Source organism: Phalacrocorax carbo, chromosome 2, assembly GCF_963921805.1.
Source record: "Phalacrocorax carbo chromosome 2, bPhaCar2.1, whole genome shotgun sequence".
NCBI classification, from domain to species: Eukaryota; Metazoa; Chordata; class Aves; order Suliformes; family Phalacrocoracidae; genus Phalacrocorax; species Phalacrocorax carbo.
In genome coordinates, this window is record NC_087514.1 from 67,117,384 (window position 1) to 67,134,239 (window position 16,856).

Below are 16,856 nucleotides of genomic sequence, written 5' to 3' on the forward strand. Positions count from 1 at the left end.
GCTCTGCCTGTCCTCCAGGGGCCGGCATGCCTGCTGGGAGCGGGTGCTCTGCCAGCCAGAGACTGCCATGTTGGGAGAGGATCCAATGACCAGTGTCACAGACAAACAGGTTATGCTTATTTTTGAAATACAGGTCAGAAATATTTCCTAGATACCTATTTTCTGAATGCTGTTAGAAACAGTGAAGGTTAGTGAGGGGAGAAAGGAGCCTCACTGCCATGGCCTGGTTGGCGTTTGTCCCCTACAAATCCATGCTCTGTATCCCCAGGGTCCCGCCTGGGAATTTGGTATTACCTAAATTAACCGTCAAGGCAAGCTGGTAGTGGGGGATTTGAGAAAGGTTATTAAAATGATGGCGGGAACCTTTGTTTCTCTTTTAGAAGAAGAAATTCAACTTTTCTCTCCGCAAGAGCCCTTACCCCAGACGCCCGGTGCTCCCCCCCTGCCCCGGCCAGGGCAGCTTCTTCTTCTTCTTCTTCTTCTTCTTCTTCTTCTCCTCCTCCTCCTCCTCCTCCTCCGTCCCGGCTCCTTCCCGCCCCCGACCCACCGTCCCGCGCCGAGGGGTACGGAGGGAAATAAACATGAGGTAAATCGCCCCGAGGGCGGCGAAGGGGGTGTGTGGCGGGCGGGGGCTGGGCCGCGTCCCGCCGAGGGGGAGCCCTGCGCGCCGCCTCCCGCCCAGCGTCCCGGGGCCGCCGCTGGCCGCCCTCCTCGGCTCGGCTGGGCCCGGCCACAGCCGCCATATGGTGAGGGGCGGCGGGCAGTGGTGGGGGGTGGCTGGGCACGGCCGGAGCCGGCGGTCGCGGAGGGAGGGGGCAGCGGCTGCCCCGGCGGCGCGCTGGCAGGGCGGGCGGCAAGGCCGGGGCGGACGCCGGGCCCCCAGCGGCGGCGGCCCCGCTGCTTTCGGTTTCGCTTCCCGCGGCGGGGAAGCAACAAGGCCGGTCCGTGGCCTGGCGGGACCCCAGCGTGCCCTGGGCTTGGTTCCTGCGGACGTGGCCGGCCGGTAGGAGCCCGCAAGCGCGGCCGGCGGCGGGGAGCGGAGCGCCGGGTTCCCCCCCTCCCCCGGGACCCTCAGCAGTCACTGCCCCTCAGCGAGGGCCGCGGCGGGCAGCGGGGCCGCCGCCCGGCCTCACCTGGGCCTTGCGGGCCGCCGCCGTAGGCCGGGCCCTGCTGCCGCTGGCAGGCCCGCGCCCCTCGGCCACCCCGCTCCCGGTGCCCGGGGCTGGCTGGCGCGGCGGAGGGGCTTGTCCCCACGGTTAGGGCGGTTTCCTCCCCGCCCCGCAGGCGGGTGCCCGAGGCTGGAGGGGCTGGGGTGCCCCTGCCTTTTGGGTGCCCCCGGGAGCGGCTGGGCCCGGAGGTCCTTCGCGGCAGGCGGAGGTCGGGCGGCGGGGCGGCACGGAGTGACTTGCGGGCGGGGAGCGGAGCTGAACCAGGGCTTGTCACACCGGCTTGGGTTCAGGAGAAAAAAAAAGAGGAAAAGCAGAGCGTGACATGTTTTAGTCCTGCGTTCCCCAAACTTTTAAAAGCATAATTCAGGGAAAAGAAACTGGTGTGGTCCACTCGAAGCCTTGATCTAGGATATACAACCTTTCTTTATGCTTCTACTCTCTGCATGCGCTCCTTGCCTTTCAGGGGTGCGATACAGGGAGCGCACACCCCAGTAACCTCTTGGCTGCTGGGGTGAGACCAGAGGCATGGTTCATTAATATAGAAAAATCCATATGAGGGCTCTGAATGAAGGCTGAACTATGTTGCAGCCATGTATTGCAGGTGTCTGTCCACTGCAAACTCACTCCACCGGTTCAGCTCTGTTCAAAAAATGTTGACGTGTTAGTCAATCAGGTATTTTCTGCCCTTCTGCAGCTGGCTTAAACATGTAAAACCAATACAAAATGCCTTCCTTCTGCTCTGATATCTCAAAATGCAGTCAGGCACCCTTGCTGTGTCTGGATCAAGTTTGCTGTGCCCGGTGATCCACAAGCACACAGATCTACTAGGAACCACAGCCCCTTACATAGAGCTGCTGTTTCTGGTTGTTCTGAGGGGGATCCCACGTGTGCGGCTCTTTATCCCACTAGGTAGTTTCATGTCACTTTGTGAACACGCTGTGGCTGGTGAAAATGCTTATTTTCAGACTGCCAAAGCTATTTTCTTTTGGTTCCTTCTACAGCCAAAGGAGAAACGTGTGATTGAGACCCAAAGTACAATTTGGCTGTAGCCCGCCACAGGAGCACGTTCCTCACTAACTACAGACCTCAGCCAAGTGAGCAATAGTGAATACTCTTTGTCACTGAAATTCTGGGGCCAGTAGGACTCTAAGAAGAAGTGGTTCAGGTCACCTTAGTGAGACAGGTGTTGTAAGTCTCTGTATTCTAATTTATTTTATTTACATTGAGAAAACAAAAATGCTTTTTGGCCTTACAGCCCTTAAAAACAGGCATCTAAGCTGGAAGTACTTTTTCTAGTGGCAGTGGCTGTCTAAAGTATTATAAGTGAAACAAAATCAAATGGGAGTGTTACACTGCATTGCCCTGGGCAGGCAGAACTGTTCAGGTTTATTCTGCGTTTTTCCTACCATATTTGAATGGAGAACACTAGGCAGTTTAACAGAAGTTCATGACCGTTACATTTGATGTGTATTAACAGCATTTACTGAAATTTGTATTACAAGTCACAAGTATGTTACCATACATAGGAAGAATTTTACTTCTGATTGACTGCAACTATGTGACTACATACTTTCAATGCACCGCAACAAAGTAAGTGGAGATGTTGTGTTAGCATCAGAATTACATTCACACTTTCACCATTTGGAATCGGATGCCTTAAGATTCTTTTACCTCTTACAATTATTTGATTTAAACAGTGAAATAAGATTAGCAGGACTGGTGGGAGATGTGGCACTTGGAGGCCACCTTGGGCTTAGCAACCATTATATGATCGAGTTCTCGATTCTTGGTGAAGTAAGGAGGGGGGTCAGCAAAACCACTGCCGTGGACTTCTGGAGGGCAGACTTTGGCCTGTGCAGGGCACTGGTTGGGAGAGTCCTTTGGGAAGCAGTCCTGAAGGGCAAAGAGGTCCAGGAAGGCTGGGCTTTCTTCAAGAAGGAAGTCTTAAAGGCGCAGGAGCAGCCTGTCCCTATGTGCTGTGAGACGAACCAGTGAGGAAGACAACCGGCCTGTCTGAACAGGGAGTTTTTGCCTGGGACTCAGGAGAAAAAGGAGAGTTTACCACTTTTGGAAGAAGGGGCAGGCAACTCAAGAAGAGTACAGGGATCTTGTTAGGTCATGAAGAGAAAAAATTAGAAAGGCAAAAGCCCATCTAGGCCACTGTTGTAAGGGGTAACAAAAAATGTTTTCACAAATACATTAACAACAAAAAGAGAGCCAAGGAGAATCTCCATCCTCTATTGGATGCAGGGGGGAACATTGCCACTGAGGATGAGGAAAAGGCTGAGGTATTTGAGCCAAAGAAAGCATTAGTCTTTAATAGCCATACCAGTTATCCCCAGGGTATTCAGCCCCCTGAGCTGGAAGGCAGGGAAAGAGAGCAGCATAAACCCCCCATAATCCAGGAGGAAGCAGTTTACGACCTGCTGAGCCACCTGGACCCTCACAAATCTCTGGGGCCAGATGGGATCCATGTGAGAGTACTGAGGGAGCTGGTGGAAGAGCTTGCCAAGCTACTCTCCATCATTTATCAGCAGACCTAGTTAACAGGGGAGGTCCCAGATGACTGGAGGCTTGCCAATGTCTACAAGAAGGGCCTGAAGGAGGATCCAGGGTACTACAGGCCTATCATCCTGACCTCGGTACTGGGGAAAATTATGGAGTGGTTCGTCTTGAGTGAGCTCACAGGCATGTGCAGGACAACCAGGGGATCAGGCCCAGCCAGCATGGCTTCATGAAAGGCAGGTCCTGCCTGACCAACCTCATCTCCTCCTATGACCAGGTGACCTGCTTAGTGGGTGAGGGAAAGGCTGTGGATGTTGTCTACCTGGACTTCAGTAAAGCCTTTGACAGTCTCCCATAGCGTCCTCCTAGAGAAGCTGGCAGCTCATGGCTTGGACGGGTGTACTCTTTGCTGGGTAAAACACTGGCTGGATGGCCAAAGCCCACAGAGCTGTGGTGAACGGAGCTAAATCCAGTTGGCGGCTGGTCACAAGCGGGGCTCCCCAGGGCTCAGTGTTGGGGCCAGTCTTGTTTAATATTTTTATCAATGATCTGGATGAGGGGATCGAGTGCGCCCTCAGTAAGTTTGCAGATGACACCAACTTGTGCGGGAGTGTTGTTCTGTTCAGGTGTAGGAAGGCTCTGCAGAGGGACCTGGACAGGCTGGATCGATGGGCGGAGGCCAACTGTATGAGGTTTAACAAGGCCAAGTGCCGAGTCCTGCACTTGGGTCACAACAACCCCATCCAACGCTCCAGGCTTGGGGAAGTGTTGCTGGGAAACTGCCCGGCAGAGAAGGACCCGGGGGTGTTGGCTGACAGCCGGCTGAACATGAGCCAGCAGTGTGCCCAGGTGGGCAAGAAGGCCAAGAGCATCCTGGCTTGTATCAGGAATAGTGTGGCCAGCAGGAGCAGGGAAGTGATTGTGCCCCTGTACTCGACACTGGGTGAGGCCACACCTTGACTTGATGATCCTAGAGGTCTTTTCCAACCTTAATGATTCTATGATTCTGTGAATACTGTGTTCCCTCAATTCAAGACAGACATTGAGGTGCTGCAGCATGTCCAAAGAAGCGTAACAAAGCTGGTGAAGTGTCTGGAGAACGGACTGAGGCAACTGTAGTTGTTTAGTCTGGAGAAAAGGAAGCTGAGGGGAGACCTTATTCTCTACAGCTACCTGAAAGGAGGTTGTAGTGAGGTGGGTATTGGTCTTTTCTCCCAAGTAACAAGTGATAGAATAAGAGGAAATTGCCTCAAGTTGTGCCAGGGGAGGTTTAGATTGGATATTAGGAAAAATTTCTTTACTGAAAGAGTGGTCAGGCACTGGGACAAGCTGCCCAGAGAGGTGGTGGAGGCACCATCTCTGGAGGCATTCAAAAAACCATGCTGATGTGGCATGGTGGTCTTGGGTTGACAGTTGGGCTTGATGATCTTAGATGTCTTTTCCAACTATAATGATTCTATGTGCTAGTTGGACCTTCAAAAGCTGAAAGAGGAAGTGATCTGTTTTTAAAAAATGTTGTTTGCTTTGCATACCCATTTATTTGGTAGAGCAAAGACCAAACCAGTGGAACTCCTCAGATTCATTTGCTCTGTGGCTTACAAAGAACAGTATGTGGACTAATCCTTTTTGGAAGATACACTGAAATAATTTCAGGGACATAAGGTGAACAAACTGGGTAAGGAATTTTTCCCTCTCTTGGGTAGTAAGATTCATAGATGATTTTCATGTTAAGTGCAGATATCAAGTTAATGGTATTCTTTTATGCTAATTTTACTTCACAATTACAATTTCAGTTTGGGGCCAGTCTCCAGAAAACATAAATATTAAGAAGGGAGATATATATAATTTTTGTCACCATCTAATACTTTGATAATACTGCTACAGTATGCTTTGGATACGCCTTCTTTTCTGTTAACACAGTTGACTGAAAATTATTCTGCATCTGGGTTTTGATCACTTCTGGATAAGTGTTACTTCTGTCACTGAAATATAATTGAATTTTGGTGCATGAATTTTGAAAGTTAAATTGAAAGTATTTTACTTAGAAGATAACCCCTAACAGGCCTGTAGCATCAGCATTTGAAAAGACAAGATTCTATAATTTCTTTGTTTATCAAAATATCTTGCACAGTGAATATAATAAAGGACAGTTAATTACAAATGGGTTTATCTAAGTTTTTAAATTACTGATTTAATGATTGGTATTCTCTTGGGCTTTTCTGCTCAAACCTGAATGTATTTTAGAGAATCAGAGCTGTGTATTCCGCTCTCAGAGAACCTGAGATTTTGTTGTGCTTGGAACTTGGTAAATGCCTGTAGGAAGGACTGCCCAAGCCCCTGTTCAAGTGACAGTCACAGAACATAGAATCTCCAGTTGGAAGGGACCCATAAGGATCGTCCTGTACTGAAACAATCAGAAAGAGAAGATGGTGGGTCAGACAACCTCATGGTGTCTGAATGGCATCCTCTGAGAAAAGTTCAGAACTTGTGCAGGCTCCTGTACGTGCTGGCTGCAGTTCAGATCCAAGGACAGAGGGAGAATTACCTTCTTAAGAAGCTGAAGTTGAGAGCAGTGGTTTTTACTTGCCCGAGGAGGGTGATTGGTAGGCTAGACAGGACTGCTACTCGGAGGGATCTTGATGGGATGGAGAAATGGGCTGACAGGAACCTCATAAATTCCAGCAAAGGCAATGAGAAAGCTCTGCATCTTGGATGGAATAGCCCAACGACCACTACAGGCTGGAGGAAGACTTGATGGAGAGCAACATTGCAGAATGGGACCTGAGTGTCCTGGTGGACCACATGTTGAGTATGAGTCTGTGCTGTTGCAGCAAAGGACAACCGCTTTGTGGTCCCTTTTAGTAACCATGGCTGAGGGACAGCAGGTCAAAATAGTGAGCCTTCCCCTCTGTTTGGTACTTGTGAGACTAGCAAGGAGGTTGAGGACTGGAGCACATGGTATTCAAGGAGGAACTGAGAGAGGTGGGTTTGTTCAGCCTTGAGAAGCTGAAGGAAGGGGAGATCTTGCTGCTCTGTGTGTGAAGATACAAAGCCAGACTCCTCTTGGAGGTGCCTGACAATGGGGTGAGAGGCAATGGACACAAGCTGGTTTAGCTAGAGCAAAGGTCTTCTTGGTTTTGTTTGTTTTTAACCTGGAGAATGGTCAAAGGCTGAAGGAGAAGTCTAGTGAGTGTGTGGAGCGTCCATTCATGGAGGTGTTAGAACTTGACTGAACAAGGGCCTGTGCAACCACAGCTTGATTCAACTTGTGCTGGATGCTGTATGAAAACCTCTCCCAGCCTAAACTGTCCTGTTATTCTGTGATTACTCAAAAAACAAGCATTATAGCTTTGGAAATTAATTGTTGAAGTTATGCTTAGGAAAACACAAACCCGATAAAGTATGCAAGAAACCTTAAATATCCTTGAAATTGCATCTGGAATGAACATACGGTCATCACAAAAACTTGTAATGCTAATTTTATTTACCATATTATATAAACTTCAAAAAAAACCCCAGTAAGACCATGCATATTTTCTTATTGGTAATTTATGGCTTAGAATTAGTGTTACAAAAGCTACTATACCGTTTGAGATAACATTAAGCAGGAGACCTGATGAGAATGTAAGGAGTTTTTATATTTCTTTCTTAGTTTCTCACAGTTACTGTGCAGTGAATTTTAGGCAGCAGTGCCTTAAAGAGACTTGCAGACACTGTCATGAAAGCTATTTTACCATCTGGGAGTTTTGAAGGAGAAGAAAATTATTATCCAGAGTCCTGCATGCAGCCAAATCTTTGAATTTAACTGTTGCTTATTCAGATTACCTACTCAGGACATGCGGCAGTTGGTTACATTAACTCCACTTTCACAGTGGTCAGGTTTATAAGTAATCTAAACTGTCAGCTTTGAGTCTTACCAATCTCTAGATGTCATTAAAGGTTAAGGACAAAATTATGATGCATTTAGCTTAGTCTCTGCTGTATTTGTTCTAAGACAGAATGGGCTGTGGGTTTCTCTAAGTTCACGTTGCATGATAAGTTTGAAGACTTGATGTCATCACTTCTTCAAGATGATTCAGTATTAAAGAAAAGCATGATATGGCTACTAAATATCTTTAAGGAACCAATTTTTAATTAATTCTAGCTCATAAACTCGTGGTTCAGTGTACAAGCTGTCAGGAAAATAAATGTGTATTTGAAGAGGAAGTGCTGCAGTTTGGAGGTTGATGCTTTTTATCTTCTGTTCATTGCAAAAAAAGAATCCCGTCTAGGTTCAAAATGGAGTTCAACTGTGTTAGGGACTGTAGTGACTAAGGTATAATAAAAGAACCAGTGTATTTTTTATCATCTTCCATTTAAGCTACTCTTTTTCGGAGTGGTGGAAAGAGTAAACCAGCACAAAAGGATTAAAGATCTTCTTACATCCTGAAAAATGTGCGACCACCCACTGCATGTTTATATGGAGATTTGGAGAAGGACCTAGTAATACTAAATGTGTTGTGTTAGAAAGGGATTTGTAAGACCGCTTGATAGTATACCCCTCTGTTATTTGAAGCAGGGATGATTTAGCAATGAATTCAAAGTAGGAATGACTGCAAAGTCAACTGATGAAATAATTTTCTTCTGAGATTCTGAAAATGGAAGAGATGTATCAGTGGTAACTCTGCAGTGAAACCTTAAAGATTCACTTCCCCTAACTTGTTCTACTCTCAGAAAATGCTCAGTTTCCCACAGTTTTCAGCTTCTTTCTTGAATGGGATAGATAAAGGAGAGTCTTCTCTTCTTCAGAAAAACACAATAGTGTTTTTTTTGCAACTATGTTGGATAAGGTGAGTAATCTGGGACTAGAAATCCAGCTTCCATTTGCCAGAAGCGCTTTCAGCTTTCTCACTGGCCTGATGGAAGAAGCTTACCACTTGGCTCCTTTGAAGGTGAGGGAGATTTGTACATATCCTTCCTGCAGCCTACAAGTGAGTGCTATGTTTCAACTATGGGTAGTTCAGTTGAAGACCCAGTGCCATCAACTAGTGTCTGCCTTCAAGTTCTCTCTGTCCGCAGGGATCACAGATCACAGAAAATCCTCACCACTCTACCCCCACACTTTCATACCATAGTTAGATGTGAGAAAAATGATGTCTAATTTCACTGTTCGGCTGTGTGAAAAATAGGAAAATTTTTTAACCTGTTACATTCTGGTTTGCCTAATCTGTACTAGGAGGATTATGCTGGTTTAATTATTTTAAATTAGAGTTGTAGAATCATAGAATGGTATGGGTTGGAAGGCACCTTTAAAGGTCATCTAGTCCAACCACCCTGCAGTTAACAGGGACATCTTCAACTAGATCAGGGTGCTCAGAGCCCCGTCCAGCCTGACCTTGAATGTTCCTAGGGATGGGGCATCTACCACCTCTCTGGGCAACCTGTTCCAGTGTTTCACCACTTGGCCTTGTTGAACCTCATGAGGTCCTTGCAGACGGACCTCTCCAGCTTGTCTAGGTCTCTCTGGATGATGTCCCACACTTCTGGTGTGTCAACTGCACTGCTCAGCTTGGTGTCATCTGCAAACTTGCTGAGGGTGCACTCGATCCCACTGTCTATGTCATTGATGAGGATATTAAATAGTACCGGTCCCAGTATGGACCCCCGAGGGACACCACGCGTCACTGGTCTCCATCTGGATGTTGAGTCATTGTCCACTACCTTCTGGATGCAACCAGCCAGCCAGTTCCTTAACCACCAAACAACCCACCCATCAAAACCGTATCTCTCCAGTTTAGAGAGAAGGATGCTGTGGGGGACCGTGTCAAAGGCCTTATGGAAGTCCAGATAGATGACATCCATAGCTCTTCCTTCCCTTGTCCACTGATGTAGTTGCTCCATCATAGAAGGCCACTAGGTTGGTCAGGCAGGACTTGGCCTTGGTGAAGCCATGCTGGCTGCCAGTTAGTTCGGTTACTGGAAGAGGAAAATGAGGGAAAGGCTTTTGGTGCAGTTGCTACTGTAGTACAGCTACTTTCATATAACCAAGTTAGCACATGTCTTTTTATTGACATCCGTGACAAAACTTTCTTATATGTGTCTGCAATTCAACTTCTTGGTTGTTTTTTTTTTTTTAAATGACTGTACAGAAAGAAAATCTCATTTAAATAACTTCTGTTTATAGAGTATTCAAACTACAAAATTACCTCACAATATTTTTTCTTGCCCCTTGTGTCCATTCAGCGTAATGAAATTCCTTTATATTACTTATATCCTCCACAAATAAATGTTATTGTATACAGTTCTGCATTCTTTCTTTTAGAGAAGTGGTACTTCAAAGCCATGTTTTACAGCTATGCAGGGAACAGAATTCAGGCTACGTATATACCAGTCCTACAAATATTTCAGCAACCTGTTAAAACCCCTTGTTAGGTGATGCCTTGTCATTTTCAGCAGAGGACAAATGCAACTTGCAGTGCAAATCTTGATTTGGGAGCTCTTAATCTGTCTAGGAAATGTACTTACAAAATTAATTTTATTTTGGTGTCTTTTCAGAACATGTTTGTGATTTCGAAGATTATTCAGAATGTAAATTGGCAAAACTTGAACTGTGATGAATCTATCATTATGCTGCAAAGCATGTTTGCATCTGCCTTAATTATTCAGCTATTTTTTTTCTTAGTGTTAAGTTTTATCTATGAAAAATGATCCCCAAGGCCTGCAAATAAATGGAAATAATACATTTAAATGCAAATCGGGTATCCAGATTTTTAACTAGTTAATACTGCTCAAATGTGGTTTTGGAATAGATGTGATTATTGGAAAGACTGATTTACCTTATTTTGCTTTCTTTTAAAAAGTGATTCTAAATTACCGCATTTTTATAAGTCTGTAATTCTTTGTTTTTTAGGGGTTTCTACCTTGATGAAGGTATACTGGTGAAGTGTTGACTTGAAAGCTGCTTTTAGGATGTCTGAAGATGACGAGAAAGTTAAACTGCGTCGAATTGAACCTGCCATTCAGAAATTCATTAAAGTGGCAATTCCAACAGATTTGGAAAGGTTAAGAAAACACCAAATAAATATTGAGAAGGTTAGTGTTCACTTTCTACTGAAGTAGTTCTTTTTACAGTTCTTAATGGAAGCAGTCATGCTAGAAGATTATAAGATATTGTAATGAAAAGTTGATTATGAAATGCTTTAATTCAAATTTGGCTAAAAATAGAACTTCTTTATTGTCTAGTAATTCAGTGTGTACAAAGGCCTTTACATTTGTAGTAACTAGTCAATCTACAGAGGGAGAAACAATACTGTTTTGTGTTAAAAAGCTATTGTAAGGAAAGCAGCCTAATACTCCTACTTTATTTTTACGTCACAGTGGTTTGCTGCCAGCTATTCTGAGTAACTTACTGTTTATACCTATCTTTTTCTCTGTATATTTTTAAACTGAGTTGAGAGATATCAAATTTTTTAAGTAAATAGAAGAGAAATTGCTTCAGAATTGTAGTAAGTTTATATGCTGCTTGTTGACATTAGCTCACACTTAACAGTGAAACTGAATATGCTTCCAAGTTAAACTCTTGCATACACTGTGGCAATGCCTGTACTGGTGAAATAAACGTGCCCAAGACAGTTGTCTGGCACGAAAAGGCCTATGCCTATGTTATTCAATCCTCATATGCTGCAAAACAGGGTGGCTGCATCCACATTGCTGGTGGGGAATAGGCGCTGTTATGTGTTTGTGACTCCTCAGCTGTTCTCAGGAACTCTTTATGTGAGAGAGCTGTTTGGCATTGACAGGGACAGTTCTAACAATTTAACAGCACAGATGACCAGATTTCAGACTTGAAACATTCTCCACCTCTGTTTATTAATATAGATATAGCCTGTGGAAACAGAGACGTTGCTTTTTTGAGGAAGGCAGTTAAGAGGTTTACTAAAACAGGTGACGCCAATAAAAAAAGGAAGAGAGTGACTCAAACACACAGTCGTATCATCAACATTGTGATGGAATTTTTGAAATGACCGTACAAGACATATTTGTTTAGAAAAGATTGTACTTGCAACCACACAAAAATCAGTGACAGAGAGAGTCTGTAGTTCTGCATGTTTCTGAAAAAACATACATTGTATTAATTTGACTAGGCTTATTCACAATGTATAAAATAAAGTGTATGTGTAAATCTGGATGGCATAGGACAACCAACTACATTTTTTTAACACCTTGAGAAGGAATGAAGAAATTGGAAGCAAACAGGTGAACATTAATTTGATTTCCTGAAAGGTATGGTCTGAAGGGTGCGTATAATGTATTGCTCAAACTGTTTCATATTTTGCTGCTGTTATTTGTTCACAACTTTTACCATAACTTTACTGTAGCTATACTGGGTGGCTAATCTTTTCGATGAAATTTTCCATGCCAGGTTTCTGCCTCAAGTAGTTTGGGGATGGGAGAGGAGGGAAAACAAATCCATGTCTTTGTTTCTGAGAACATAGTCAGGAAATAATGTGTTGTTCAAGCAACAGTAATTTCTTTTAATAAGAAATGCTTGGTTTAAGTTACAGTAAATGATTGATAGCTTAGTCATAATTTCTTTTCAAAGCAGTGACGTGTGTTGGAACACTTGAGATATTTTTGTGGGGTGGTCTTTGTCTGGACTGTACATTTTGCTGTGCCTCTTAAAATTCTGCTGTTTTTTTTGCCAAGAAGTATGATTCTGAAAAAAAAGTGGTTTGCAGGTGCTCAGTAGCTACTGTTGAACCTTCACCAGCTGAAGATTGCTAAAGATTTACCCAACACTAAGGCATGCTCCTGTGCTTAGAAATGAGCAGATCTCATTCCTGGAGTTGCTCACTTGATTGATCCTGAATCTGAGAATGAAAACACGGATGATTTTTCTGTGTTACCACTTTCTCATCCTCTTACTTTCACTTTCTTGTATGCAAGAGGAAACTCTTCCTGGCTTATGTAAATGAAGGATAAAGAATTGGGCGAGGGGAGCTTGTGAAGAAGTACCTCAGGTGGGAGGTGAAATTGCAGAAATGGTAGGTGACCATGGCATGAGAGAAAAAGTGGGATAGAGGAAGACCTGGGGCTGTTGGGACTAATGATGGGAGATAATTGTTTGATTCTTTCCTGGTAAGGGTGTAATAAGGATACAGTAAGGATATGAACTGCAGTATTCACAAACTGAAAAGTGTATTAGTATAATATTTGCCTGAAGCAATAACTTCTGAATGAGATGACCTATTTTTTTCAGGCACAGCATGTTGTTTACTCTTTGTTATTCCATATTTGTATAATTCAATACATTACCTAGATGTCAGCTGATTCAGCATTTTTTTGCCTTGGAATCAGCCAGTTTGCAGCAGCCCGGTATTGTAGCGGCCAGGAGCAGCTTTCTGTTTTCCAGCTTCTCTCAAAAAGAACAACTAATTGAGTTACTTGGCATTGTAGCCAGAGTACAGAGGAGTCAGTATTAGCTTGCTCTTGGGTGAGATGATGGGGAGCAAGGAGTCTCAGCTATTAAATTGCCCTGGAGAGCTGTACAGCCTCCAGGGATCAGTCGCTCAGTGCACATGGCCCATACCTAGCAGTGGCCGTAGAGCTAAAGGCAACTAGTGAAGAATAATGCAGAGTAGGACAGGATTCAGAGGTGCCTGGAGAAGAGCATCGTAATAATAGCTTTTCCACGCAAGCTGTTTCATTCAATTATAGACAGTCTTGGTAGCTAGGTTGTTCCCTTCTTTCTCTAACCAGAAGTTGCATAATTGTGCATGGAAGCAACGTGCATTTGTCATAATCCACCAAGAGGGATTTCTTGGTTGCAGAGAGGTAGTTTTTGGTCCACAGTTGGCTTATGTTAAAATTATGTTAAAAATTATATCTTCAGGGCAGCACTTCAGTTAACACCGACAGCATCAATGAGTGTGGAGCAGTGAGGTGTACCATTCTTCAGAGTCTTGAGGAAGGCATCCAGAAGTGAAGCGATGCCGTTAATAAATACCCACAAAAGGGTAGCATAAAAACTACAGCCTTACCTGAGAGGAGCAAATGGGTGGTCACTGGAAAAAGGTAGTCTGGTGATGGGAGGGGCGAGCTGACCTGCCAGCACAGAATGGGAAGTGATTAGCAGGGCACATGAGCTTTACACAAGTGGTTTTGTTGCACACTGAAGGTAAGGATAAGCTTTTGATGTGTGTAAGGTAGTAACTGGGGAGAGAGGATGGAGGGGATGGGCATAACTTAATGCTACTTGATTTTTTTTTTTTGAAGAGTATTATTTTGTACAGCTAAATAGATTCTTTGTTAATTATTATTCATAGATTTAAACCTGTCATTTAGGATATATAAAACCCCTATCAAGAAGCCTCAAAAGGTATTGGGTGCTGCAATGAGAAACAGACACATGATCAGTTATTACCCTGTGTAGTACTTACCAGTGTGATAGATGATCTTGGAAATTACGGTGTTTTGCAGAACCTGGTAAGTGAGGAGGGTTAGCCAGTTACTGCTTGATCCTGCTGAAAATCTTTCACTTTTTTAGACAAAGAATAATTATGCTGTATCTAGCCAAATAGTGTTACCATGGTGTCAGGGAAGGGGTGGAATATGTTCCACTTAATTCAGCCATGTGTTGGTCAGCTGAAGTCTTTATCGGCCCAGCAACTCATTTGAGTTAAGCATTCCTGTTTCGCAGACAGAAGGGAAGATTGTTGTAAGGATAGTTTTCTGTGTTTAGAAGAAAATGCAGAAAATACTAGCATTCAGGATAAAGTGAGACTTTAGGTTAGTTCTGATTTAATACTTTGTTCAAAGCAATGTCAGAGAAACTCATGCTTGGCCAGAGTTTAATTATAGGTAATACAAACCGTGGCATTTCTGTGATGGCACTCAGTGATCACGTTGAAATACCAGGATGCTTTGTTGAATTCAGTTTTATATTTCGAATGTAAAAAACTGATGCAATCTAAAAGTATCCAGTTTGGACATTTCTTGAGATTTTCAGATTGTTGGTGTCGATATGAATGATCTGTTTAGTCAATATAAAATTTGCATATCAGGAAAATCCTTAAATAATTGTAATCAGAGTTATTCAAAGTGTTAACTGTGTTCCCTCTAAAACAACACTTCTATGAAAGCACGAAGTGGTAGCAATGTTTAATACAGATTTGTTCTTCTGATTTCAGAATACTATTAATTAAAAATTTCTTCATCCCTAGACAGTAAAAGTCCTGGCAGATTTTATATTTGAATTAGTAATGAACAGAGTTATTAGAAACAAATAACTATGGATAAAATCTTCAAATAAACAATTGGTAACTATACCAGAAGGTATTCAGCAGTACTGAAGGCTTCAGAACTTCTGTGTATAAAATAAAATACACAAAAAATAAAAGACACAAAAATTTATGAGAAGTAATACCTCTGTGTATAAAAATAGTCTCCAAATGCCAGATTCTTTAAAAGTCCACACTCAATGTGATGATCTTAAAATTTGAAAGGTTTTGGGGTTGTTGTTTTTTAAAAATACCTTTCTGGCTGTAAGAACTATAGCTATTCCAAAGTTTACTCTATTGTTAGATTTATGAGACTGTGAGAATAAAAATAGGGCAAATCTAAATGTGAAATCTGTCACTCTAGGTAGTTCTAGCTTATCAGAACACTAGCAATATTTTGGTTGAAATACTTCCATAATCATTTACATTTTTATATCTTTAACATGCATTTTAGCCGTAACAAATGTGTTACAGTACTTTTATGAGCTGTCAGTATCAGGAGCTTAAATGGTTTTCTCTGAAACACTTTTTGTAAAATTAACTTTCAGCCATGTAAACCAAACATCCCTAGAGGTAAAAGGATAATTTTGTAGAATCTGGTCCTGTTTATTTTACAGGCTACTTTTAAGCAAAAATCACTAATTATGTCAAATTGCTTAGAGCAGCAACATTATTTACTTATGATGAAGCCAATATCTCTAACCTCATTTCATGAATATTGATTTAAACCTTAGGTTCCAGAGATAGTCCAAACAATTAATCTACTAAATCACTGTTTGAAGAAACTATAAAATCAATATATAATGAAATTTGACCTTGAGTATACCTTTTCAGGGGAAGTGGCTGCCATAAATCCATTGTTATAGCATTGCTTCTCAACTATTTGAGAGTCTGACTTTCCATATGACAGTTTCTAAAGACTTAAAACTTACATCCTTTAGAAATCAGTACTTTATACTTGGTTTGGTGGGTTGGTTTTTTTGTTTATTTTTTTTTCCTGGATTGATGGTCTCTCACTCCGAAAGAGGGAATAAAATGCACACTTATCCAAAAGACTTGCAACTTCTTGTTAGCCTCTGTTAGATGAAAGGAATTTTCACAGTACTACAGGAAGGTGGAGATTTTGGCATGCTGTCCTAAACTTTGTTGGTGATATGCAACAATCCTTAAAAAACAGAAGTGCTCTAAGACAAGGCATCCTTTTCTCTGTTGCTCTCAGTTTTAATTTCATTTCCCATGACTGCGCCAAAGTTAAAGAATGTTTGAGAAACACTTTTTACCTTTGGCTGGGGACCATTGTTGTGGTGGGAAGATACATAAAGGTGACACAAAAAAAAATAAGGTATCTGAGTCTTACTGCAGTCTTTATCAGAATGTATACATTTGTATAGGACATTTATTACAGAGCTTTTAGAAATGGTGAGCACTACTTGCTACAAAAATTAATGCAGAGGGTGTTATCAAAAGCTTTGAGTTCTCTCCATGTCCACTGGAGACATTCTCCAAGGAGAAATTAAAGGGATCCAAAGCATAACCACAAAGGTTTCTTTCTAAAGAGACTTCTCAAAAGAGAATGGGACAAAGAGGAAAAGAGGTTGTCTGAGAGTAACGTTATGTTTTGTATTTCTGATGTGGAATACAAACTATTTGGCTCTAGCACAATTACATTTAAATAATATAGACTCACGGAAACATAGAGTGGTTTGGACCTTTAAAGACCATCTAGTCTAGCCTCCTGCCGTAGGCAGGGATGTCTTCAACTAGACCAGGTTGCTCAAAGCCCCATGCAACTTGACCATGAGCACTTCCAATGATGGGGCATCCACAACTTCTTCAGGCAACCTGTTCCAGTGTCTCGCCACCCTCGTCACGGAAAATTTCTTATGTCCAATCCAAACGTACCCACTTTCAGTTTAAAACCATT

At 43.0% G+C, this 16,856-nt stretch overlaps 1 protein-coding gene across 5 annotated transcripts in view; it reads left to right on the forward strand.

Moving 5' to 3' along the window:
* Positions 1 to 503: 503 nt before the first annotated feature.
* STX17 (syntaxin 17) overlaps positions 504 to 16,856 on the forward strand; it is a 41,586-nt gene continuing 25,233 nt past the window's right edge. Inside the window, exons 1-2 of one of the 5 annotated variants that reach the window (XM_064443165.1) lie at positions 504 to 586; positions 10,564 to 10,745. In XM_064443165.1, coding sequence (XP_064299235.1) covers positions 10,623 to 10,745 — 123 coding nt within the window. In that variant the 5' untranslated portion in view covers positions 504 to 586; positions 10,564 to 10,622. Of the gene's footprint in view, positions 587 to 632; positions 747 to 855; positions 1,004 to 2,170; positions 2,264 to 2,292; positions 2,358 to 10,563; positions 10,746 to 16,856 lie in introns of those variants that run through there. The other 4 variants (XM_064443163.1, XM_064443164.1, XM_064443166.1 and 1 more) reach the window with 4 other exon arrangements.